General features: G+C 44.7%; 1 protein-coding gene across 2 annotated transcripts in view; it reads right to left on the bottom strand.

Annotated features, from left to right (window-relative positions):
- Nucleotides 1-25,971, bottom strand: part of LOC147659598 (gamma-aminobutyric acid receptor subunit alpha-4-like) — a 509,601-nt gene that overhangs the window by 86,511 nt on the left and 397,119 nt on the right. The window contains exon 9 of one of the 2 annotated variants that reach the window (XM_086951619.1): nt 23,646-23,669. The exons of the other annotated variant lie outside the window; for it this stretch is intronic. Within the exon in view, the coding sequence (XP_086807745.1) occupies nt 23,646-23,669 (24 nt within the window). The remainder of the gene's footprint in view (nt 1-23,645; nt 23,670-25,971) is intronic. 2 annotated transcript variants of the gene reach the window in all.

The following is a 25,971-nucleotide window of genomic DNA, read 5'->3' on the forward strand; positions in this document are numbered from 1 at the left end:
ACACCCCTCCTACGTGGTTAATCAAAACCAGTTCTGGGGACAGATTCCCTTCCATTGGGATTGGTGCCTGGCTGACCAGATGGACAAAGGAAGTGGTAGACCCAGGTGTTGCCTGCGACAGGGAAAACTTCTTAAGTTAATTAAGATCCTGGACACAGCCCCCCTTGTCAACCTGGCAGAGAAACAAGACGCTCACCCACCACACCCAATGCCTTTGTTTCAGCTGTGAGAGCAAGTACACACTTCTTCAAGTGGTACATTAAACACCTAGGGTGACAGTTGGAAGCATATGCTGGTGCGTTACTAGAGGCTCTACAAAAGGGGGTGGTGATGGACGGAGCATCTGAATCAATCAAACACTCACACCCAGTCAAAAGATCTGGGTTTAGTTGGAAGCATATGCTGGTGCGTTACTAGAGGCTCTACAAAAGGGGGTGGTGATGGACGGAGCATCTGAATCAATCAAACACTCACACCCAGTCAAAAGATCTGGGTTTAATCCATCACCGTTCTTTAGCCCACTCTGCCACCCCAGTTCAGACATGGCTATATGCAAATCAGTCTGACCCTGTGCCTTACTGGAGGCTCTAGTAACTTACTAAAAGTACCTTACCTAAATATTTAATACAAATTAGACTACCAGTGAATTGGGCTGGTAATAAATATTTTTCAATCCAAGAATGACCTTTGTTGCTGCTTCCTAATTGGAGATAACATGATAAAATAGTAATATTATATCCCAGTGCTTTCCAATGGAACAGCTAACCCCGCTACAGTAAATATGACATTTGAGGTCTTGTCACTATAACAACATGTTTAACAAACTTTTATATGTCCTACTTTTAAATACCATGTGCCCTGCCTTATGGGCATTAAGTCCTATTTAGGGATGACATTAATATTTAAAAGGCGGGTTGAGGCTTGTCGAAAGGGGTATTTTGGCAGGGCAAATTTGCTCCTATAAGACTGCACATACAGGCTTCAGTGGTAAGTCTGCAATCAAGTTGTGCTCAGTCACTCTAGTGGTCGCACAATTGATGCTGCAGTCCACTAGTGACATTTAACTTAGAGGTCCGGGGTACACTTGTTGCCATATACTAGGGGCTTATAGCTCAGTTGAAGATTTTAATTAGATTTTTGACATGTTTTAGATGTCAGACCACATGCACATGGGTCTGTCGGGCAGAGTCTCAGTGTATAGAGTCAAACAAGTAGCAGCATCAGTCCAAAGAAATGGCATTGACCATGTAAAAAGATGCAAATTCTTCCTTCTTTCAAAACGTGTACAAAGGTGGAGGTGTTCATTTATAAATAACAAACAGAAGGGCTAAATCCCTATTGAAACACACCATCTGATTCCTATCTGTTGCATAGATGACACACACACACACAATGTTTCCAGGATGTGATGTACGGCACATCCTTTGAAAGATTAATTTAAGACAAGGGACAGTTTCTGGTCACTTCTTTGCTCTGTAGAGGTGTTCAGTGGCGTAGCAAGGTCAGGTGGTACCTGGCGCAGAAAATTTCTTGTCACCCTCTGCTTCCCAAAATGGCAAAAATATGTGTTTAAAACACGTATTTTTGCCATTTTGTCACCCTCCTCAGTGATGACACCCTGGCCGGCCCGCACCCACCGCACCCCCCTTCCTAAGTCACTGGAGGTGTGGGTTCGAGAGTAGGACATGTGTCAACAGCAGCTTTCCACCCCTGAAACACCAAAGGTCTTCCCAAATTCCCATGGCCATGCTGAAACCTCAAAGTCAGTGGTATCAAATGTGTAAAGATACAAAATATTGTACTATCAGGAAATGCCACATTTTCTTACAATTTTTTGTCAGCTTTTCAAGAGCTGGTTTTTTTTTCCAACCTTTTATCAAGACTTGCGCTGAAACGGTTTATGTGAACAGGAAAACAGCTGCCTCTTTTTAGAAGTGTTACCTGAATGCTATAATTACCTGTTCCCTCCAGAGAATGGCTTGGCTTCTTGGGCATCCAAGCACAGACTAAATTGGTAAAAGGTATAGCCTCTAAACATTGTTTTATTTAACACTTGTCAATGTTTCTTTTACATTAGAGTGTTACTTCTACATCTATACCAGTTCCAAAATTGAAGCCTCTACTGCCACCTTTCAAGACTTACAGGTACATGCATCATTGTTGCCGTTTGCAATTCCTTAATAGCGAAAATAAAGGAATCGCAAATAAGGAATCGCAAACGGCAATGCATCAAAAATTCACAATTCTTTTAGCGATTCCTTATTTTTCCTTATTTGCGATTCACAATTTGCGAATCGCAATTAAGGAATCACTTCCCATTGATTCCTATGGGCCAAAAGGCCCATAGGAATGAATGGCAAGACAATCTCAATTTGCGATTCGCAATTAGCTAATCGCAAATTGAGATTTAGATTTCAAGGGTGCAGGGGTGTCCAAATGACACCCTGTTGCACCCCTGAAATCACTCTATGCACATATGTTGTGCACACACATGCCCTTAGGGCATGTGTGTGCACAACATGACAGTGTGAAAAATGCACAAAATTGCAATTTTCAGATTTTTCGCAAATTACCATGAGGTCCAACCTCATGGTAATTTTTTCCTCCTAATTGCGAATTCGCAATTTTTTAAGGTGTGATGCATTGCATTTAAGGAATCGCAAATTGCGATTCCTTAAATGCAATCGCATTTTTAGAAATTGCAAAAAATAGCGATTTCTTGTATTTTTGATTGATGCATCCCAAATAGTGATTTAGGAATCGCAAACGGACGAATTTTGCGATTCGCACCGTTTGCGATTCCTAAATCACTTGATGCATGTGGCTGTTTATCTTGCAAGTGACGGGGAATGCACCTTCAACTACAAGACCTAGTCCCCCTTTCCCTATGATGGGATCCTCTGAATCTGATCTCTGGACAGTCGTACAAGTAGTAAAGGCAGAATCACAAGCAGACCTAGCTCGACACTTCGCCACTCTACTTAAATTCCAGATTCTATGGTCACTGGTCTTTTTGCATTCTTTAAAACCTTAATCACCACAAAGGGCTCACTGAATTTGGAACCATCCCCAACTTTTCTGGGAGATCTAATCTTAACCCAGTCACCAACGTTGACCACCGTATTCTTCACAGCCTTTCTTTCATCACACCAGGCCATCCTTTTTCTCATCATTTCGCTCTCTTCTTCTCTCCAGCCCTCCGTGCTGCCTACCTCACTATCTCTTGGAGGTTACCCACAACGGTACAACTTCTATGTTGGTAACCCTTCCTTTAAACAAGCGAAAGGGGGCCTCACCAGTGGAGGAATGGGTTGGGAATCTGTACTCTCGTATCTTTTTCCTAATGGCTAAATCCAAACTTTCCCTACAAGCAACCGCTTGTTGCATGGTCTCCTTGAGCACCCTGATAAACCTCTCCACAATGCCATTACTCTGTGGATGATAAAGAGTAGCCTTCTTGTGCTTAATTCCCCTAGAGCTCAGTAATTCTTCCATGACCCTCGACCTGAATTGGACACCATTGTCAAGAAACAGCGTCAGTGGAAAACCCTCTTGCTCGAAGAGCTCTTCCAGGAACTCGATCACCTCACACTAGACTCAACCAAATTAACCACCTTGATGTCAGGCCACCGGGAAAACATATCAATGCACACAATGACATAGCGTTCCTGAGTCTTCAGTTTCACAGAACCCAAAATGTCTATTGAAATGTCTGCCCACGGACCAGCAGCCTGTTCTCTAATGACCATGGGCTGTGTCCTGCATTTCGAAACCCTGTAGGAACATTCACTCTCTGCACATTTACCCACCAACCTTTCCACATGTATGTTCTTGGCAGGCCACCAGTATGCTTCCCTGATCCTTTCCTTGGTTTTGGCGATGCCCATGTATGACGCATGAGCGCTTTCAATGTAAGTATCCCTCAGGGCAAGTGGTTGAATCCGCTTACTCAGCTTACTTCCCTGCATGAGGAGCTCATCCACTATGCCAGATCTTCCCTAACATGCTAAAACCCTCATATCACCTCCCCACAGTCCTTCTCACACCAACCACCCATTACCATAGTGATTGCCTTCTGTAAGTCGCTCTCAAGATTTTCCCTCCACTCACTTTCAGAAATGAGTCCTTCACTGATTCACACACATTGACTTCTTCCTCTAGCTCCTCACCACCAAACCAATCAACATCATCAACTGTATCTTCATCTTCAAACCCGAGTCTTGAAAGCCAGTCTGCAAGGATAGAACAAGGTAAATATGAGATGTCAAAATCAAACTCTTGCAGGACCACCACCCACTTCCATATGCGGTGGGAGACACAATCTATGCCCTTCTTTGAGAATATATCCTGAAGAGGGTTGTGGTCAGTAAATATCTTGAACGTCTTCCACCACAAGAACTTCCTCAGCTTGCATACTGCCCAGAACACCCCCAGAGCCTCTTTATCTACCACTGAATAGTTACATTCAGCACCCCTCAAAGGCCTTGAAATAAACAAAATAGTTTTCTCCTCTCCATCAACCTTCTGCAACAGACCTCCTCCCAAATCACTTGAGCTTGCATCTGTCATAAGGTAACAAAGTTTTGTGGGGTCAAAGCTAGGTCAAAGCAAGGTGCATCATTTAGGTGCTTCTTTATGCAAAACCACTCCTCCTCACAGCCCTTTGACCAAACAAACTCACGACCCTTCTTTAGTAGCGACCTTAACACCTTCCGTGCAGTGCAGATTTACCCCCGGTGCTGGGCCCCAATGTAAATGGGTGTGGTCATGACGGAACGGTTCCCTCATGAGCACAGCTTGACCGATGCTCATGACGGAACCGTTCCGTCATGAGCATCGAAGGGGTTAAACACATGGTCTTCCTGACAAAGTTTGGCCAAATTTGTGATAGAACTCAGCCATGCCCAGGAATTTGACTAGCTCCTCCTTATTTGACGGGGCATGCAAATTGTTGATGGAGCTTACCAATAATGTCTTGGCTTGATTCCTGCTGCAGACAAAGAATGACCTAGGTACTCTATCTCCTTGAAATTAACCCCTTCGCTGCGGGGGTTATTTTCCCGCTGTGCTGGGGGGTGGGGGGTGCACACGGCGCCCGCATGCTTATGATGAGCTGAGCTCGCCATGAGGCACGGCGCCCGCATGCTCATGACCAGCTCAGCTCGTCATGACCACACCCGTTCCCGTGGAACGCTCAGCACAGCAGGGGAATTATCCCCGCATGCGAGCGTTCCACGGCTCATGACGAGCTGAGCTCGTCATGAGCATGGAAAGAGTTAAACTTGCATTTGTCAGCTCTAAGAGTGAGACCAGCATCATACAACTTCTTCAACACAGACTTCAACCTTGCATCATGTTGTTCCAGATGATCCCCAAATATAAGTACATCATCCTTATAAAACCTTGGCACCTTGAAGGCCTCCAAGAATATCCTCCATCGTCCTCTAAAAAACAGAAGCAGCAGAAATGAGACCACAGGCATTCTCAGAAACCTAAAGGTGCCAAATGGTGTCACAAAGGCGGTGAAATCTTGAGAGGTTGGGTGAAGTTTGACGTGGTGGTAAGCAGAGCTCAGGTCCAAGGAAGAGAAATGTTTTGCCCCTTCAAGTGAACACAACATCTCAGTTATGCTGGTTAATGGGTAGTGGTCAACAATGACTGTTATGTTAAACTCTCTCAAGTCCACACAGAGCCGGGCCTCTCCATTGGCCTTGCGGCCATTACGACTGGAGAGACCCACTCTGTTGCCTCAGCTTCCTAGATGCTCCCCTTGGCCAAGAGCTTATCCAACTCAGGTTTTATGCTCTCCCTTACCAACAGTGGCACATTCCTAACGTTAGCAATCTTAGGAACCACATTAGACTTAATTGTCATATGATGTACATTGTTTTGAAGACACCCCAGGTCACCAATGAAGACTGCAGGGAATTCTTTGATCCAGTCTCAATTGGTATCATCAACCACCCTGACAGGTGGTAGTTCTTTCAAACACAATTAGGGACACACATTGGGGTCGAGAAACGCATGCAGATTTCTAAAATGAAGCCAATGTATGAGTGAGTGACCCTTCATCGAGACATTGATCTTTCCAGGGATGACTCTTCCTTTGAAATCAATTGTGCCCCAAAAATAACCAAATAACAGTATAGTTACTCCACCATACCCCTTCGGTCTAATATCTGGCTTCAAAAGAGTGGCTTTTCCCAACAAATTACATTCATAGAAAACATTGGGGACAAGCGTAATCTTGGCAACAGAGTCAAAGAGCATGTTGAGAGGGGCATCATTAACCAACACAAGCTCTTGCGGGCCGTCGCTTGCATTTCCTGCAATTTGGAGAATCTCTGTTTCTTCCACATCCTCCTCAAAAAGATTAAATTATCTGACCATATTGTGTTCCTTGCCTGACCGACAGTACTTGGAGACATGTCCCTTCCCCCCACATGTTTTGCATACAGCTTTCCATCCTGGACAGTATTTAAAATTTGCCATGTGACCAGGATTACCACATCTGAAGCACCTCCCTTGAAATCTCTTTGGGTTTTTTGAGCTGAGATTGTTTTAGGTTAACTATCAGTCACTACCTTGACATCAGGGTTTTCCTTCTTATCACCTGAAGAGTCCTTAAGTATGATATATCAACACATGCCTTGGAATGTTCATGACTTTTAGCTATTATAAGAACCTCTTGGAGAGTAAGAGTGCCTTTTTGCCCTTTGTCTAGTGTACACCTAACATGAATTGATCCCTTAAGCGCTCCTCCAAGGTGGAGCCAAAATTACAGGTGGAGGCCAACTTGTGCAAAACTCTTATATACTGCTCGACCAACTCATCTTGTCTTTGCATTCTTCTTCTGAAATGATATTGCTCAAGAACAGTATATATCAAATTCATTAAGAGTAGAAGAGTTACCGTCGGACAGGTCAGGAGGATGTTCAAAGACTTCCTGCTTTCAGGTCCACATAATGCATCAAGAGAGAGGTTCTACTCTCTGCGCTTATGGAGGTACTGCAAACGCAAGCATAATGTGAACACATTCTTCCATTTTAGCCGGGTGAGTGGGGGATCACCAGGGGAGGTTAACAAAGACTGAGGGGCAGTAACATTTTGCATGGTGACGGTAGTGTGCAAGACGTTTGGATTATTTAGGTTCCAAGTACGGAATTGTAGGAAGACACATTCTCTAACTTGCAGGCAGGCAGTAAAATAGACAAATAGTGTTGTGCACGTCAGTGATAAGGACTGCGCAGTGCGGCAGTCGTTACACAACTACTGAAGCTGAGAAATGTAATTGACATATATCAATAGTGCAGGCGTGCTGAAAAGAGCTGTGCACATCAGCAATAGATGTGTGCTTAGGAAGGGCAACCTTACTACCAAAATTAAATAACGGCTCCAATATGAGTGGGGCTCTGCGCATCAACAATGAAGATTACTCAGCTATGCACTCTGTGAACATGATCAGCTGTGCCTGTCAGCAAGGAAGCCGAAGACAAGCATTGGAGACAGATACCTACGTGGATCAAGCTGTGTACATCAGCGATTTACTTCCTAGCCTTGCGCGTATAATTTGGAGATCAGCTGTGCAGCATAAAGACGTAGAATCTATCGCTAAAACAGCTGTGTGCATCAGCGACATAAACAACACATGCGTTGCTATCGGAGGCGCGCACAGCGGAGCAGTCCCAGACCTGCGGCTTTTCAAAATGGCTGCACGTTATGCGACAAAGTTTCATTAAGGCAGCGCCAGGCACAAGTGTACCAAGCGACAATGATGGCTGCGATTGGAATGCAGGAGGGATGGTGCGTGCTAGTGCAAGTAGGAGCAAGTACGTGCTTCTCCGCGAGCTGACTAGGTTGAGCTGTGCGAGATTACTCCTGTGCCCAGAGACTCCCAAAATGTATTTGAGGAACAAAGGGGCCATGGACCAAGGCACCAGCCAGTCCCTCTGGAAAGAAGATGTTCCTCCTTACTTGTCGACTTACTTGCAGATCAAGGTCGATGAACGGTGTGACAGTTTCCACTTATCAGTTTGGTGGGTGACTTTAAGTACCGCTGGAAGTCACCAAAGCCTCACAGTTAGAAGACGTGGGTTGCCTGGAATCGGTAAGGTTGGCTGTAAAAGTAGTTTTCCGGTGTAGCTGAAACTGATGGGGTCTCTCGTGTCAGTAAGCGTAGCGCAGGTGACTCGTCGCCAATTGTGAATCCTCTCATCAAGCACTGCAGAACGCACAGTTCAGAGGTAAAGATGCGTTAATAAGACACGAAAATGCAGAGACCCCATCCAGTGACAGGCTCAAGCCAACTGCCATAACCAGCAGTTACCATTCCACTCCCTGGCAACCTTCCCCACATTCCAGAACATTGAGAATGTGGATTACAAGAAGGTACAGGAAATCATAGGATGCTTAGCAATCTCTTAATGCCGACGATAAATACACATTAGCCTAGACCACGCATTCCCTGCTTCAAGTTCAAATCTTACAGATTGCTTAAGCGGTGCTAGTGCATGGATGCTGCAAAATGTATAAGATTAAGTGGGAGTTCACTGAGCAATCGTGTTTGCACAAACACTTCAGATGATATGCCTTCGAAGAAAACTATCTTTTAAGCTTCAAACTCTTGTTGTCCTTGCCACGCTTTAAAAACTGCAGGTCCATAGGGTTTTCCCTCTGTCTGATTGGTCCTCAACCAGGTTATCAATCGGAAGCGTTTCCTCACACTGTTTTTAGAAAATCTCAAAAGACATTCTTATTCTGTTAATGTATTATCTTCCACTTAGATTTGCTTCCCAAAGATCCTCCTGTTTTGTTACTCAGCATTCACAGTAATCTTCTTTTCTATTAGCCATTTTGTTCTGAGCTCCAAGATACCTTTAAGGTGCACGAGTATCGTAAAAGTAATAAACACAATAATAGTCCGGGAGTTTGAATATCATTTGAATAATCAAGTTATTTACTTATTGCAAGCCCCTGTAGCAAAGAGCAGTACCTGGGTTAGATTTTACACATTCAGTGCTGAAAGTGCTGCAAAAATATGAATTTTACAAACTATAGAAAACATGAAGTAGGAGATTCGCAAAACGCTCTCAAGTCACACATGACTTCAATCGTTGAGCCATTTATGCATGAATACAATTTGCCTGATTCACAAAGGCAAATAGACATACACGTCACAAGGATTGGCTGTTTTACCGAGGACTGTCTCAAAATCATGAGCAAATTAATATTGACCTACGTAAATACCGAACCTAACAAATGGACTACTCCTAAACAGTGGTGTAATTTAACAAATCTCTGAAAAGGCCTTTGCATCCCCATTGAAAAAAATTACTTTCATAAGTACTGGAAAAATCTGACTTTTTCACTTTCCATATAGCGATGTAAATAACCCCTTTGTCAAACTTTGTGACTAAGGGCCACATGCATCATCGGGACATTTTGTGATTCCTTATTTGCGAAAAATAGGGAGTCGCAAATAAGGAATCGCAAAATGGGATGCATTAATTTATTCGCATAATTTTTGCGATTCGGTGAAAATCGCAATTTTTACCGAATCGCAAGGATTATGCGAATTCTAAATTGCGATTTCGCAATTCCCATTGATTCCTATGGGCCAAAAGGCCCATAGGAATCATTGGGAAGGCATTGACATTTTGCGAATTTCTAATTGCGATTCGCAAAATGTTCATGCATTACATGGGTGCAGGGGGGTCCAAATGACCCCCCCTGCACCCCTGAAATGCATTTTTAAGTGCATGTTTCACACACACATGTCCTAAGGACACGTGTGTCTGTAACATTACAGTGTTTAAAATGCAATTTTGAGCATTTTTAAACTTTGTCGCAAATTACCACGAGGTTCAACCTCGTGGTAATTTGCACCCCCTAATTGCGAATTCGCAATTTAAAATGCAATCATGCATTGCTTTTAAGGAATCGCAAATTTGAGATTCCTTAAAAGCAATCGCATTTTTGGAATTCGCTAAAAATAGCGATTTTCCCAAAAATGTTTGATGCATCCCAAAAAGATATTTAGGAATCGCAAACGGCCGAATTTACCGATTCGCACCGTTTGCAACTCCTAAATATCTTGATGCATGTGGGCCTATGTTTCTTAAAATGCTTTCAGTCTGCACTGTTTCATTTTTCTTTCTGCACTTTTTTTACATTTTTTTATGTTCTTCTCTTTTTGACGTTGTTGCTAATGTTGTGCAAAGTTTGTAACTGTTTTTTGGGTTGTAAGGGAGGAGGAGGTGTGATGTCCTTTACCTTCTGGTTATTCACATTCTCTATGTTTTGGAATGTGGGGAAGGCTGCCTGGGAGTGGGATTGGAACTACTGGTTCCAGCAGTTGGTCTGAGTCTGTCACTGGTTGGGGTCTCTGCATCTTTGTGTCTTATTAAAGCATCTTTACCTCTGAACTGTGCCTCCTGCAGTGCTTAATGAGGGGATTCACCTTTACACATCCATATAATCAAATCAGCTCTGGTAGTGGACTTGCGTATGCATTAAACATCAGTGACAGGAAATATCCATGGAGGACACCACATTTAGGCTGATTAGGATGGAGGATTTTCCGCATCCTCCGGGCCGGCGGAAGCCACTGCCGGCCTGGAGGATGCGGAAAATCCTCTGCGGACCCACCAAGACCCACCGCCACATTAGGATGGCTGGTGGGTCCTGGTTTCCGTCCGCAGCTTTTCCTCCGCGGTTGGATTACAACCGCGGCGGAAAAGCACTATTATGGTGACGGTGTCTCTCAGACACCGTCAGCCAGATTAGGATGTGCTTGGAAACATGCTTTTCCGCGGAGACTTTTCTGCCGTGGAAAAGCATGTGTAACTTCACTGCGGGGCCTGTTGCGGGCCCCCTAGGTGAAGGGGGGTGGGTGGTACCTACGGTACCCCCCTGCATTTGTATGCAGTAAGCGGCAGGCACCGCGCCGTAATTGTCTTATAGAGCAAAGGTCAGAGGTTAGACCCGGACACCATTTAAATTACAGCCCAGACATGGTCAACAGAATTACCTTTATAATGCGTAGGCCCATGTAACATTTGCGACATTCTCAATGTCAACACACATTGAAAGAAGTATTGTGCAAGGCTGTCTTCTTTATTGTCATTGTGAATATTAACATTAACAAAAATTATCTGGTTGGGTAAGTCAAGCAGGACTTCGCCCACCCAGTTACAGGCAGTATGGAAAGACTTCATCTGTGCATTAAGGGATGGGAGAAAACAAAAATAAAAGTGACTCTTCAGGTTATATCTTCTTAGGGGTCGTGTCTTATTCCAGCAGAGGTCAGCACCAGATTCCAGGCAGGTCCAGTTGGTGGTGGTTTGCTAGGCAGTTGTAAGGAAGGCCTCTGGAAGCTTTCTGTGTCCCTGTACCTGAAACAGGAGGTTAGTCAACTGATCCTTTGAGTCACTTCTGGGGATCATGGGTTCAAGGCAAACAAGTTCAGCCTTCCTTAGACAGCGAAAGCCCTTATTCTGAATCTTCCACAGGTTTAGGAGTGTTAGGATTAGAGGTCTGAGGTTGCCAATCCCAGCCAGTTGCAGCCTTTGTGTGGGGCAATCCCAGGTCTACTCTTAAACTAGTTCCTGATAGTTCTTCCTTTCATTGGTTTGGCTTCAACCTGGCTTGAGGAACAAAGGCAAGGGCAGGTTTGATATCAGGTACCTTTGTGTGAAATGTAGAGAGGGTCCTTTGAAGTGTAGTCAGGGCAGGGCACACATCCTCTCCAGCCATCCTGTCAGGAAGACCCACTCCCTTCACAACCAGGCCCCCTTTGTCCCTATGTCTGGAAGGAATACACATAACACTACAGGAGAGCCGTTACAGTGATGTGAGCCTGAACATGCCAGAATGGCACATTTAGTGTAGGCACAGAAATGCCAAGTTTCTAAAAGTGGCATCCATAGGCTATTAACTTAAAATCAGACTTTACCATTAAAGAAGATTTTAAGCTGCAATTCAAATACATGGCTTAAATATGTATCTGTCTGTTCCCAAACCAAAGTTATCATTTATTAAGTGAAATAAGGTAAACCAGTGTTAGTCTATGGGACTGTTGGACATGGAGCTTCTTAGGGGAATTTACCCCAAATGTTTTCACTTTTTCCTCTAAGTCTTTACTGACTCTATCCACATGACCTTAGGAGTCTGGGCACCTTCCCATCATACTGCAGGGGGAAGGTGCATGCGCCCGACTCACCCACATTGGGCAGCGGGTGCGTATGTGATGGGTTTAGGTATTGTACCTCGTGCACTCTGTAAACAGGTACACCACATACCGGGGCAGGTACAGCACTGGCTAGGAGTGGGATGTAGAACTGTGTGCCACCTACCAAGTAGCGTGTCAACAATACACCAGTACCAGGTTGGCTTTACTGACACCTCAGCCAACCCCACGTGGGTAATCCCATACCATGAGGGCAGCCCCCAGGGAAGCCCTGAAGGGGGCAGGAGGGGTGGTAGGCTGAAGGCCGGGCAAGCACATATGGATGTTCCCATCCCAGGTAGTGAGGAACCACTCATGTGGTTGTTCCCCTGCATTGGATTTCGTATTTTCCTATGGGATACTCCTGGTGTGTTTCTGATTGTCTTGTGTGGCCTCGGGCCCTGATTACATAGCATACCATTGCATTTGTATTTGTAAAGTGCACGTTCACCCATAGGCATCTTGGCGCTGAATAACAGATATTTATTGTGACCCAAACTCAATGGTGCTCATTTTATTGACCTCAGATGGATGAAAGGCTGAGTGGACCCGCTGGAATTTGAACCTGTGAGCATGAGGTTGAACACAGGCCCCTGCAATGGAGGCATTAGTCCACAGAGCCGCCAGGCTCATCACATCCTCAAAGCAGTGGGGAAGTGCGTGCACCTTCCTACACAAGCTAGGAAGAGACGCTGACACAGTGTTCAGAAACATGGGCTGATCTGCCAATACAGACCAGGGAGGGTGAACTTGTACATGGGGGCTGTTAACTATGCGCCCAGCCTGCCATTCCAGTCCGGGGTGAGAGCATTGGCCCTTATGCTGTATCAAATAAGTGTCCAGCCTACTGTGGCAGGATATAGGATGTGCTCTGGTGCCTATGGCATTGTGGATAGGTGCCAGGTCTGCCATTGCGGGCTGGTGAGTGCATACCTGCATCCCCTGGTGTTCTAACAGCTGTGGCAGGCCTGTGTCCACGCTCGCACCCATGGTGCTAGTGGCAAGATACCAGGCCCACCATTGGAGGCCGGGTGTGCGAAAAAGCACCCGTAAGGGGGTCGACCTGAGTCCGACTGGCCCAGGCAGGGTGGTGAGCGTGCATCGCACCTGAGGTGCTAGGGCCTGGGTAAGCCCATGGCTCGGTCTTCCATCACAAACCAGTGTGTGTGCCTTGGCAGCTATCATGATTATAATCATGAGCCGCCTACCAGGACACACAGCTGTATGTACCTATGGTGCCTCTGATTGTGTGTGCCGCCTGTCATCACAGGCTAGTGCGTGAGCACTGACACCTGTATTAGGTAAACCAGTGTCCAGTTGGCTGTTGCAGACTCAGTTGAGCACACTTACACCCCTGGTACTGGGGACTTTGTGCCCAACCAGCCATTGCAGGTTGTGTGTGCACTGGTGCACATGCATCCAGGTAGTGAGGAATACCTGTTTGTATTTACACTACCTATAGGTTAACATGGGGAAGTGATTGACATCACTTGAGGCTGCAATAGTGGATTGCAGTGGAGAAACCTCATGATGCTTCCGATCAATGAATTTGCCATGCCAAACCCTTTCCAATGGTAAAAGGGGTTATGGCATAACTCGCTTAGAAATGCCACTTATTGACTATGGACATATCTATTGGCTAAGAGTTTTGTGTGCCGCGGTGGACACCAGGGTCGGGGGGGGGGGGCACATCTGTGCATTCCCCGTGTGACAGCCATAAACCATGGGCCTCCCACATGAAAAGCAGACCTCTGCCATTTGATCGCCAAATGGGATAGAATAGAGAGAGACTTTGACACTTATCCTCTAGGGGCCCCATTAAAGATTAAGATCTTCATTCCATGGCCCCATGGCAGACAGGCCTACAGTTTAGTGGAGGCATCTGTGGTTCAAAGGGAAACCCCTTGCACAGCCCTGAACATCAAAGACACACAACAGTATAACTACTGGTGCCATCCTTCAGCAAATTGGGAAATATGCTTGCTATGACATGGGACTGAAGAACCCGGACTGTGTGGTGCACATTGCCTGAGGACTCTGTTTTGCACATAGAGGATAACTGCTAATGAAGGGGACCGCATCCCCTTTCTGAATAGTGGCTGACCTGGGCCAAAGACTTGGTTAAGTGTCAAGCCCTGAAGTGTATTCTCCAAGGGCCTATCTGTGGTACTCATTTTCTCCCAGAGATCTCAGGGACATCAAAGATCTACACCTACACCATCTACATGTGACATCTGGAGAGCGGTGTCCTTTCAAGTGCCCACATTGGCTACTGAATCCCAACTGGTAGTGCAATGTGAGCGTGGAACTAGGACTTGTGTCTGGAGATTGTCTAGTTCAAAGCCCCAGAAATGTTGGTTGCATCTAAGGCATGTGGCTCCTGTACTACAGGGACCTGGACATTCATAAGCGTCTAGTTGGTGGTGAGCGGATTTACCGGTTGCTGAACCCCATGTATCCCCTTCTGTCGATCGTGCTGCATCACGTTAGTGGGACACTCCAGCTGCATGCTCATTGCATACAGTGTCCGATTCACAAGGTGCAACTCTAGGAGGTGTGGGTGTACTCGTAGTAGTGCCTAGTGCCTCATTCCACCTCATGTGGCTCTGGTGAGCTTGCGCCTTTGTGTGGCCAGACTGGTCTGGTGCAACCTATATCATCATACACCAGACGCTGTGCCACATTTCCAAGGAGGTATGGAATTGCAACTCTTCACTGTGTGTGACCGGAATTGCCTGGTGCAACCCATCCCAATGTACTCTGGCCATTGTACCTCATTTCCAGGGAGTTGCTTGAAATCTGAAGTGTCTGGTGCGACTCATATCAACGTGCACCAGATGTGCCCAGATTGCTGGCCACAACCCTGATCATCGTGTACCAGACAGGGCACCTGCTCCGATCAAGAGGCTACCCTGTGTTACTCTCCTTTAATCGATTGCTCCTTTTTGATCCTCTTCGCGGTGGACCAACTACCCTCACCACACCTGGCCCCTCTGGAAGACAGATAGTAACAACAGAGATTGACTGGGTTGAAGGAGTGCTGCCAAGACAGTTCAGAAGCGTCTCAAGAGACTACATGACTTCTTTGTGTTTTGAGACCTCTGGGTGAACTTGCTGAGTGGTTGCTAAACTCTCTTTATTTATGTCTATCTCCGAATTAAAACTTACTACATATCAACACCCGCTTCCTGACTAAGTGTAACCTCAGCTGTGTGGGGCCTAGTGTCTGGGAGGTGGGGCTAGTTATCTTCCATCCAGAGGTATAGGGCATGAACTAGAGGGTAGAGGGAGGCTGGGGCTACAGAGTCTGCAGGATGTGATCCTTTGACCTGCCGGGTATCAGTGGCACTGCATTAGGGTGCTGAGTGCATATGTGTGTAAGAGCATTCCATATAGACTGGCTGATACCTGTCACACCATGTAGTAGAGTGAGGGAGTGAGTGTGAGTGGGAGTGATTGTGTGCAGACCGCCTGTGATTCACGACACCTGCCGGTGGTGCCGCTGTATACATTGATTTCATGTCAATAGCACCATACGTTTGACATTGGATTTACCCACATAGCTTCGGCATGTGGTGCTGCTAACAGTCTTCTATGTCCATCTATGTACATATCTGATAATTTTGTGACCGGGGTGTACCCTATAACCGTGTGGGACTGTATTATCATGATTACTAGGATGGGCCTGGGGTGGATAGCATTTCACACTGCATAAAGGTGCTCTGTGTATTGGTGGGATTAGATCAGGAATGGTCCGCAGTGTGCATACTATTGATATCATGAAAATACGAGTGGGCTTAGTACTGCTGGTAATAATCGCAGATGTGTTTATGCCCAAAAGTATATGATGTTCACCTTATAATGATTGAATATTTATAAACCCACTCCGTTTAGTGGAGTGGGTGGGGCCGCGTCGGCCAACTGACTTGCGCAGCACTACGGAGTTAGTGCTCCGACGGCTGTTGGCTGACTAACGCAGTGAAGGGGTTAAATATAAATGTCATTTACATGCATCCTGTGTGAAGTCTCTTTTGTTTTTATTGTGTGCCCCTGCTGTGCGTTTGCTTTACACATTGCCTCTGAGGAAAGCCTGACTGCTCTGTGCCAAGCTACCCAAGGGTGGGGACAGGTTATACAGCGAGTGTAATCGCACCCTCTTGACGGGAGCAGTGGGTTCTGCCTAGCTGGGGAGTATCCCTCCAGCCAACCAGAAAGTGCTGGTTCCAACAGGGGTAGATTGCCTTGCTACAGTGAAAAACAACTTTAGGAGTTTTTCAGTGCAATGACTTGTAAAACTTATGCACACATGCCCTGCTTTTTAAATACCATGCACCTGCCCTCATCGCCGCCACAGACGACATCAGGATCCAACTAGACAATGGCGAAACATCGGCCCTTATCCTCCTGGACCTGTTGGCTGCCTTCGACACGGTCTGCCACCGCACACTAAAGACACGACTCGAAGAAGCCAGAATCCAAGAGAAGGCCCTGGACTGGACAACATCCTTCCTCTCAGGCAGAACTCAGAGTGTCCGCCTCCCCCCTTCCTCTCCGAAGCCACCAACATCATCTGCTGTGTACCCCAGGACTCATCCCTCAGCCTGATGCTGTTCAACGTCTACATGGCTCCCCTCGCCCACGTCGCTCGCCAGCAGGACCTCGCCATCATCTCCTACGCCGATGACACCCAACTCATCCTCTCCCTCACCAAGGACCCGCACACCACCAAAACCAACCTCCATGAGGGAATGAAGGCCGTCGCCGAATGGATGAGGAGCAGCCGACTGATGCTCAACTAGGACAAGACGGGGGTACTCATCCTCGGATCCACCCCCTCGACCTGGGATGACTCCTGGTGGCCGACCACGCTGGGAACAGCACCAACACCCACCGACCATGCATGAAACCTAGGAATCATCTTCGACTCCTCCCTCTCCATGTCGAAGCAGGTAAACGCCATCTTCTCCTCCTGCTACAACACCCTCTGCATGCTCCCCAGGATCTACAAGTGGATCCCCACTGAAACAAGAAGAACAGTGACATAGGCCCTTTTCAGCAGCAGGCAGGACTACAGGAACGCATTCTACACAGGTAGGTTTTCATCTTAGAGATCTCTCGGACTTCATGATCTCCATTCATTGGTGTATTTTGAATCGGTAAGATGGTTTCTCTTGAGTTGGTGCAACAAGGGAGTAGCGTTTTGAGTCAGATAGTCATTTTCGAAGTTAATATATATTTTTCTTTTCTTCTTTATCCTACAGTGTCTTGGTCCTGAGGAGAACCCCTGTAAATGGAGGGTTTGAAATGCGTAGACTTTTTTGTACCACACAATTGTATTTTGAATAATGTGTTCTGTGTTGGGCACTGTCAAACAGCATTTGCTTTGAACAAAATAATTTTTGATTAGATGTCATGCAGAACTAAGTATAGTTGCAAATCATCCCTTTGTTTGGTTAGGTTGCTTGGTTTATTGATCTGAAAAAAGACTCATAGAACCAAGGAGTGGGCACGTGATTGTATGTAGGATGTTACTTGTGGTGAATGGTGAATGTGGTATGAATGAATAAGTATGAGTGTGAGAGGTAAGATTAGTTAAATTGTTAGAGGGTCATTGTTTGATTTTTTTAAAGATTTTTTCCAAATCTTTTGTGGTAAATATCCTTGTGGTGTTTTTGTGTGTTTTTGTACATGAAGTACTGTTTTGTGAAACTATCACAGAAGTTTAACCTAATGATTTTCTACAAATAAACATTATTAATTAGTGATGGTGTGCATTGATCTATTGTTCTTGCACTGTTTCGACTTTGATTTAAATTGAGTATCAGTATTGGCAGGTGGTTTGTTCTTGTTGCAGCCCACTAGTAGCATTCAAGTTGAAGGGCCGTGGTTAGATCCAGTGCTACTTACTAGAGACTTATAAATACATTAAATGTACAAATTAGGTTTATGCCAATTTTACCATGTTTATAAGGGATAGCAAAAGTACTTTAGCTATGGTCAACAGGAGTAAAGTGTGCAGAGTGCTAAAAGCAACACAACTGGGTTCAACAAAGGAAGGAAATTTCTGGTGAGATCATGTAGAGATAACCTGGTCCAACAATAACTAAAGTCTGGTCAGATGTTGAGAGTACTTAATCATGCATACATGCAGTTTCCATGATAGGAAAAAAGCAGGGGAAAGATTTGTGTGAGTATCTTGAAATCATCTTCTACCAGCCACATGGACAGGCGCAGACAGATTATCTTTAGAGTGCAATTGATGCATCTGTTGATGATTTGGGCCTAATGCACAAATGACTTTGCACTTGGAAAGCCAGTGGATCTGAGTTTGCAAACACAAAACCCCAATTAACAGTTCAGGCTGTCAGAATTGCCATCCTGAATTACAATGCACGCATTACAGACAATTGTGTTTCACAAAGAAAGGAGGAGGCTGAGGGATTTCCTCCCCCTGAGACTCCCAATAAACAGCATTTGACAGAAGACACTAGTCGAATTTGGTAGTTATATCTCAGCCAATCTTCCTCAGCGACCTCCCAATGTTGACCATGATGAAGCAGATTTGAAGGTCTGGTTAACTGAGGCCTCAGACAATTTATACCAGTCGATCAGACCAGAGCCAGGTGCAAGCCCTCTGCTCTTTGATTGAGTGAAATTCTGATTGCATGAAAAAAATAAGTTGGAAGTTGCTTGAGCGCATCCGGAGAAAGTCCTACAACATGGGACATAAGGCACTCTATACAGATGCCCTTAAAGCCTATCTCAAATTAATGAGGAAAACAAGAGCAGAGTTTTTTCCAGCAAGACTCTCAATAGCAAGAACCAGGCCAAAAAAAGTTTTAGCATTAATTACAGTCTAACTACATCAGTCTTGCCTAAGCCTGTGGAGCTATCGAAAGCACACTGCAACAGAACTGACGATTTTTTTTGTGGCAAACGTTAATACCATCTTGATGATCACTAGACTTCTGCTACATCTGCTGCGTTGGTCGGTCCAGTTGATGACAAAGCAGTGCCAGTGCTTTAGGTCTGTAAGGAATTGCCCCCAATGGACTTCTCATCCTTCACCACTCTGGGTGTGGCTGGTAAATCTGGCTGAACCCCTCAAACCTGACACCATTTTAAAATTGAAATAGGTTGTTCTCCCTCATCTTTTAGGGATTGCCAATCTCTTCCTCTTCTCTGCCATTGTGCCCTAAAACTGGAAACAGGCAAAATGTATTCCTTCAGTCAAAAAGCCCTCTCTTGATTCCTCCTGACCAGGCAATTACTTCCCTATTTCTCTTCTTCCGTTTTTATCTAAGGCAGCAGAAAAGTATGCCAACAAGCTCCTGATGGAGTTCTTAGAAATTCAGCACACCTAGGACAAACATTCCAAGAATCATTTCAGTCCCCACCACTACTCTGAATCAGCACTTTTGGCAATGACTCAGTCACTATGTGGCGTGGTTGTTGGACGGTTCTGCGGACCTTATTCTTTTGGACCGGAGTACCGCTTTCTCATAAAATGCTGCTGCAACATTTCTATGATACTTGGATTTGGGGTAATGGTCTGGCCTGGTTCACCTCTTTCCTTGGGGACTGTTCTTCCCAACTAATTTTTCCATTTTTTTTTTGCCTCTCCCAGAGTCCTGCAGCATGCGATCACTCAGGGCTCTTCACTGGGCCCCACTCTATTTAATATATATGTCAGACCTCTGGTAGAACTGGTAAGATATTTCCGGGTATCCATTGTCTCGTATGTTGATGATATTCAGCCGTTCTCTTCCTTTTTGGCTGATTCTTCTAAGAAGATTTCCAATTTTCAGAGCTGTATGCTATCAGTAGCTGGATGGATGGCAAACAACTGTCTAAAGCTGAATTACAGCAAAACAGAGATTTTGCTTTTAGGCAAACATACCCAAGCATGGGGAGACTTCTGGTGGCCGGTTAGCTTGGGGTCCCCTCCCTCATCAAAATCATCTATGAAAAACCTGGGATTCTGGGTGGACAATTCCCTCAAGTGTGATACATAAGATACCACTTTGGCGGGAACCTGTTTTGGCCTGTTGAGAAGATGGAAAACCCAATATTGGCCTATTCCAACATCTTATTTGCAAATTCATTATTCAATTCCACATCTTATCACATTAGGTCTACTGCAATATTTTGTGTCTCAGCACCAAAAAATCTGCTCTTAAGAGATTACAGTCGATCCAATATGTGGCCAGATTGTTGTTTTCTCTCCCCAAGTTTTGCCCTGCCTCGGGACTGTTTCACAGACTCCACTACCTCCATATTGAGAATTGCATTCAATTTAAGGCTCTCATCAAAGCACACAAGATCATGAATACTTCTGGAGCCCCCGTTCTGTTTGGTCTGATGCAGCCCTATTTCTCTAAGAGAACATTTAGATGGGCAGACATACAGGACAGTTTTAACTGCCAGTCTCTGCCTGGAAAAACTTGGAAGGAAGGGGCAGTGAAAACTGCTTAATGCTTCCATTGCCACGGGACAGAATTCCCATGCCAAAGGGAGCATTTGATTTTTTTTTTTAATCAAAAATCCCATTTCGGGATCTTCTTTTTGAAAATAAAAAAAAATAAGTTTGAGGGATTGCTCTATCATGTTGATGGAACCCTCCATCAAACTTAAGTACTCACAGGAACCACTGTGACGGCCATGCCTGCCAATGCTTTATTTACATATGACTGCCAGCTTGGGGGTCATTTCTAAATTTGGCGGGCAAAGTAGTCTCGGCCTAGTGGATGTTAAGTCTTCCACGAGGTCAATGTAGCATACTCAGCCTGCCAAAATTTTAATCTGGCCCTTTGTCTGTTACAGTACTGCTTCTCAACTCACTATGAATATTGACATCTCAGCATCAAACGGACAAAGATTTAGAAAGGTCAAGATACATTTAGGTAATTAAAAAATTGTCTATTTGCATCTCAGGCATTTATGTAAATATACTCTGAACTACCGGATGTATATTAACAAAAAAGAAATAAAATTATCATTTAACCAAAAAATGTGCACAATGTCTGTAAAGAACTTTTTACAGTAGTAACTAGAGCCAAATTATTTTGGGCCTTATAATTTATAATTAAAATGTGGCTTGGCTCAGAGCAGAGGTAAGCACCTGTTTTATGCAATTACGTTGTCCAAAGCTGTATGGTACAAGAATATTTAACCAAGACATCAGCTGACATAAATAGTATGCCCTAAATATTGCCCATAAAATTATAACTTAATTGGAGTTAGTAATCGAAAATCCAAACCGCAATTGAGGAACATTTTTTCTAAATGGCATTTCAGAGTTCAACATTTCTGTAAGACGATATTTTTGCTAATGATATTCTGACATACAACCCAAGACTGAACAATTTGAAAGCAGAAGCAGTGGCTGCATCTCTCTGTTTCGGAGCTGTGCTGTTCTGAGTGAAGTTTTCTGCGCTGCACTAACGCAGAAGGCGTCTTTGCGCCTTTTTCTACTATTGTAAGTGTCAGTGTATACAATACTTAGAAATGTCTTAGAAGAAATGTTTCACTGACAGCAGACCTAGTTAACACAATGAGGCCATTATTGCCTCGTATTTCCTAGTTCTGCTAGCTCTATATCAACTTGGAGATATTTTGAGTTAATGTATGCGCTCTAGACGCACAAAAGAAGCACACACATGCTGAGCTAAATGCATGCTGCAAAGAGCATTTGCTTTGCACCAGTTTCAAGAGTTTCTTGTTCTTCAAATGTGTGAAATTTCTGGTATTTATGTTTTGCTCACCGTCATTGCTTGATTTTGCTCGAGATAAAGTGTCACTTGAAGTCATTGAAATGTCACTCATAATTACACTGATATTATGAAAATGTCCCACATAGCAATCTGAATTTTGGCAGCTATGCGTCACTGGATGTAGTTTTCTTTTTAACTGACCCGGCCAACACAAATAAACACCTGCAAACACCAGCAGGATGAGGGGGTAAGTGGGTTAATAGGAGAGGGGCGTGTACAACTGCTTGTTTTAGTTGTGTTGGCATTTCACGTTGCCCACAGTAATATGATCAAATGTTTTAATTGCTGAGCAGCAGTTTCTTCGCAAGTGTGCCCTACACGTATCGATTGACATCAGCACTCTGCCAGCAGCAGAATGAGGGAGAACAGGTTCCCATTGGGAATCCTCTTGTTACTTTATTAAGATCTAATGTTGAAAGTCGCAGCATTGACAACATAAGTCCTATTCTTTCACTTCTTTCGGAATCTAAAGAGTATGCACTTATGAAGGAGTGTTGTTAAAATAAGTAGTCTGTGCCCCAGAAACTGAAAGGTAGGTCGAGTCTGAACGGTTTGGAGAAAATACCTTCAACAGTTTCTAAGAGAGGGGCACAAGCCTGTACTCAAACATGTACAAATTGTCATAGTGAGCAGAGTGGACAGAAAGTAGAGCAAGATTTTTAGGCAAGAGCTGTTGTATTCTGTGAATATTACGGTAACAGAATTTTCATTCACACCATTACTAGCCTTATAGTAATTGATACATATCACAGTATATGGTGTTGTAATTGTCAACGGCGTTTCGATCCCATTTAAAAAGTTACAGGGATCATCATCAGGACTGAATAATGCCCAATTATTTACTACCATGATAGCCGTGATGAGTAGCCTGCGCACAATTGGTGCCGGCCGGTACACAGTGAGCAATGCAGTTAGGACCCGTGAAGGAAATAGTAAATACACGTTCCGTTTTGAAGCGGGCAGTATTACCACAGTCGGACGGAGACCAGTCTCCCCGTTTACGCTACGACGCGCCAGCAGTTTGCTTGGTCGTATCAGAAAGGAGCCTTCACAATGGAGTGCAGTGACTTTCCAGGCACCAGCCCGGCCTGGAAAGTCTTCATTTTGGGCTGCACTCTTAACCTTCCTTTTAATTTTTATGAACCCATCACATCTTTAATAACAAATCACATCAGCTATTTCCAAGGTCGGCAGTCCAGCATATACCAGTATCCTGCTCTACCCATCTTTAGTTTTCTGTTAATAGTCTTCACCTTGCTGTTTATTACTTATTCATTCTATGTATATCTTGATTTATGTTTTCTGTGAAGTATTTATTCCAGCTTGTGTAAGGTGTGCCAAGATACATGCTGGAAAGATTCTCACATAATTGTATGTTGGAAAACAAGCAAATATATAAAATCCAACATGATTATCCCCCAAGAACCTTCACAAACAAAATGGTCTAGGATATCATACTTCCCACATTATGTCTTAATTAATATGGAAGAATGTGCAGAGTAAAGTAAAAAAAGAATGCCATGTTATCAGTAAAGGATAAAGTAGGTCGTCCGTCCCCCTCCCCCAATCTCTTTCTTTAGTTTAAGGTAATCAATATTTCAGTTTAGAATACATATTCTTATGTTTAAATAAATAGATAGAATTACCTTGAAATCCTCCAAGAAGTTACTCTAAGAAAAGGGAATAAGCAAGTAATATAAATATATTTGTAGGATATTGAACAACACCACACATCACAAACTGCATAATAAATATTTCTGATGACAGACATCAGCCATTAGGGTCCCATAAACTATAAACAACACACTAAATGTTTCAAAAGTGCCAACATTTTTCAAATTGAAAATTCACTGTACCACTGGTGTGAATAGATTGTATCAAGGAAAGTTAGAAAACACAGGAGCAGTACAGATTGGTTACCGTTGCAGTCATAGGCAGTAGATAAGGCCTAATTTAATCACCAATTAACTTTCTGATTCATCATCATCACTCCATTACTTATGAACAAACGTCCGTTCACACAAACAAAATTCTCCAACTATTGGTTGGCTTTATAAGAACAACTGGATATATGGGTACTTGTGATCTTTCAAATTCCTCCCACTAGATGGTGCCCAGAGATTTGCACAGATGGGAGAACATTTTGGGTCGGTCTCAGATGCTTTTAATATGTCTAACCAGGATTTTGGGCTGACAGAGGAAGACTATTTGCAGGCTGACAACGTTGCCCTTCCTTATCACACAAATGCTGGTTTCTCCCAAGACCGCCAAAACGCAAATTGTTTTGGTACATATGCTGAAGGTGACATCCCATATTCTTTGCGCATCGCTTCAGAGGAAGTCTTATCATTCACATCAGTAGCGCATACATTACCTCCCCAGTCCCTCCTGTCCTCATACCATTCATAAAACAGTGAGATATTACTATCTCATAACAGAAAAAAAGAAAAGAAGGAATGCTGGCCCAACCTCTCCCCCCTCCCCCTGGGAGTACAGAAGAGTGCCAATCCCAACATTCCTCCTATTCTTTTTTTTCTGTCTTCAACAGAATGGGACGAGGATACAGGAGCTGGGGAGCTCCTATTGGCCTAACAGCTCCGCTGCCGGGCGATGGAGTATTGATGGTACCGCCTTCCTCCCTGCTAGGCTTGGAAGACGTTGGGTGCTAGGATAGTGATGTTGGTAGGGAAATTCTCTTCTTCGTCTCCCGGTCTGCCAGGCTTGCTGAGAAGCGCGGAGTGCAGTTGATGGCCGGATTCACTTTCGGGTCTTCAGTGCCTGACTTCTGGTTGATAGATGGCCTTGGAAGTCAGGCTTAGGCTGTGCCGTTCGGCGAGGAGTCGGCTTCTTTGGCACATTTAAGTAAGTGCCCTGTAGCGCTTTCTTATGCTTGCTGTTTATGTTTCCTGGAGTTTCTTGGCATTAAGGACTACTTTCTGTTTTCTGCGGGGGCATTTTTGAGAGGTTCTTCCCTTCCCTTTGTGCTGCTGGTGGTTTCAGCGGCAGGGTTCTCGTGTCTGTGGGCCATTCTCTCTTCATAACGGGGAAGCATTCGAGGAAGTCCAGTTTCCTTCCTCCCCTTCTCCAGCTCAGTCCAAGCATTGCAGGGAAGACGATGAGCATTTGAAGATACTTATTAGGGAGACCCTGAAAGAGATGGAGGGAGGTTCTCGTCCCAAGGGTCCCCTTCCTACTCAGTCCTCTCAGTCATCTGATTAGGTGGACTTTTGGTTAGAAGGTGCGGACAGCAAGGGCAAGTATTTGGACAAGGACATGTTGCTGGAATTGCTTCGTCATGTTAAATCTAACGTGGGATTACCAGATGAGGAGGCTCCCAGCACCTCAGGGGGTTCTTTGCTGAGGCAGATTCAGTGCTCTGTGGATGTTCCTGTCCATCCTTTCATTCGTGAGGTTCTGAATAGGGAGTGGAAGGATCCAGATCGTATTTTGCTGCTGTCTAGATTCATGGCAAAGCTTTATCCTCTCCAGGACATGTCTAAGGAGTTGCTGGATTCTATTCCAATCGATTCCTTTGTTGCAAGCCTGGTTGGTCGGAACTCCTTGACAGAGGATGCGGTGATCAAGGATACAGTTGATAAAAAGGTAGATGCCTCCCTATGGGAGTTTACTCTGGGTCCAATCTGGCCTTGAGGGCTGGTATTTATGGTACCTATGTCTCTCAGTCCTTGATATGTGATATCAAAACATTATATCAGTCCATGGATGACTCTTCAGACTGCTCTGGGTTGTTGGAGCACATCGAGCGCCAGGTCGAGTTCCTGTCGGATATTTCCTTTGATGTGGTGCAGGCTTAAGCCCTTCCTGGCGGGGCAGGAGTGGCTGCTCGTCGCAACCTTGTCGTGAAGGACTGGAAGACAGATTCAGCACAGAAGGCTTGTGCCTTAAGTCTGCCATTCCAGGGGACTATGATGTTTGGGCAGGAGTTGGAGGGCAAACTGAATACGCTGTTTT

Source organism: Lissotriton vulgaris, unplaced genomic scaffold (genome assembly GCF_964263255.1).
Source record: "Lissotriton vulgaris unplaced genomic scaffold, aLisVul1.2 SCAFFOLD_327, whole genome shotgun sequence".
Taxonomy (NCBI): Eukaryota; Metazoa; Chordata; class Amphibia; order Caudata; family Salamandridae; genus Lissotriton; species Lissotriton vulgaris.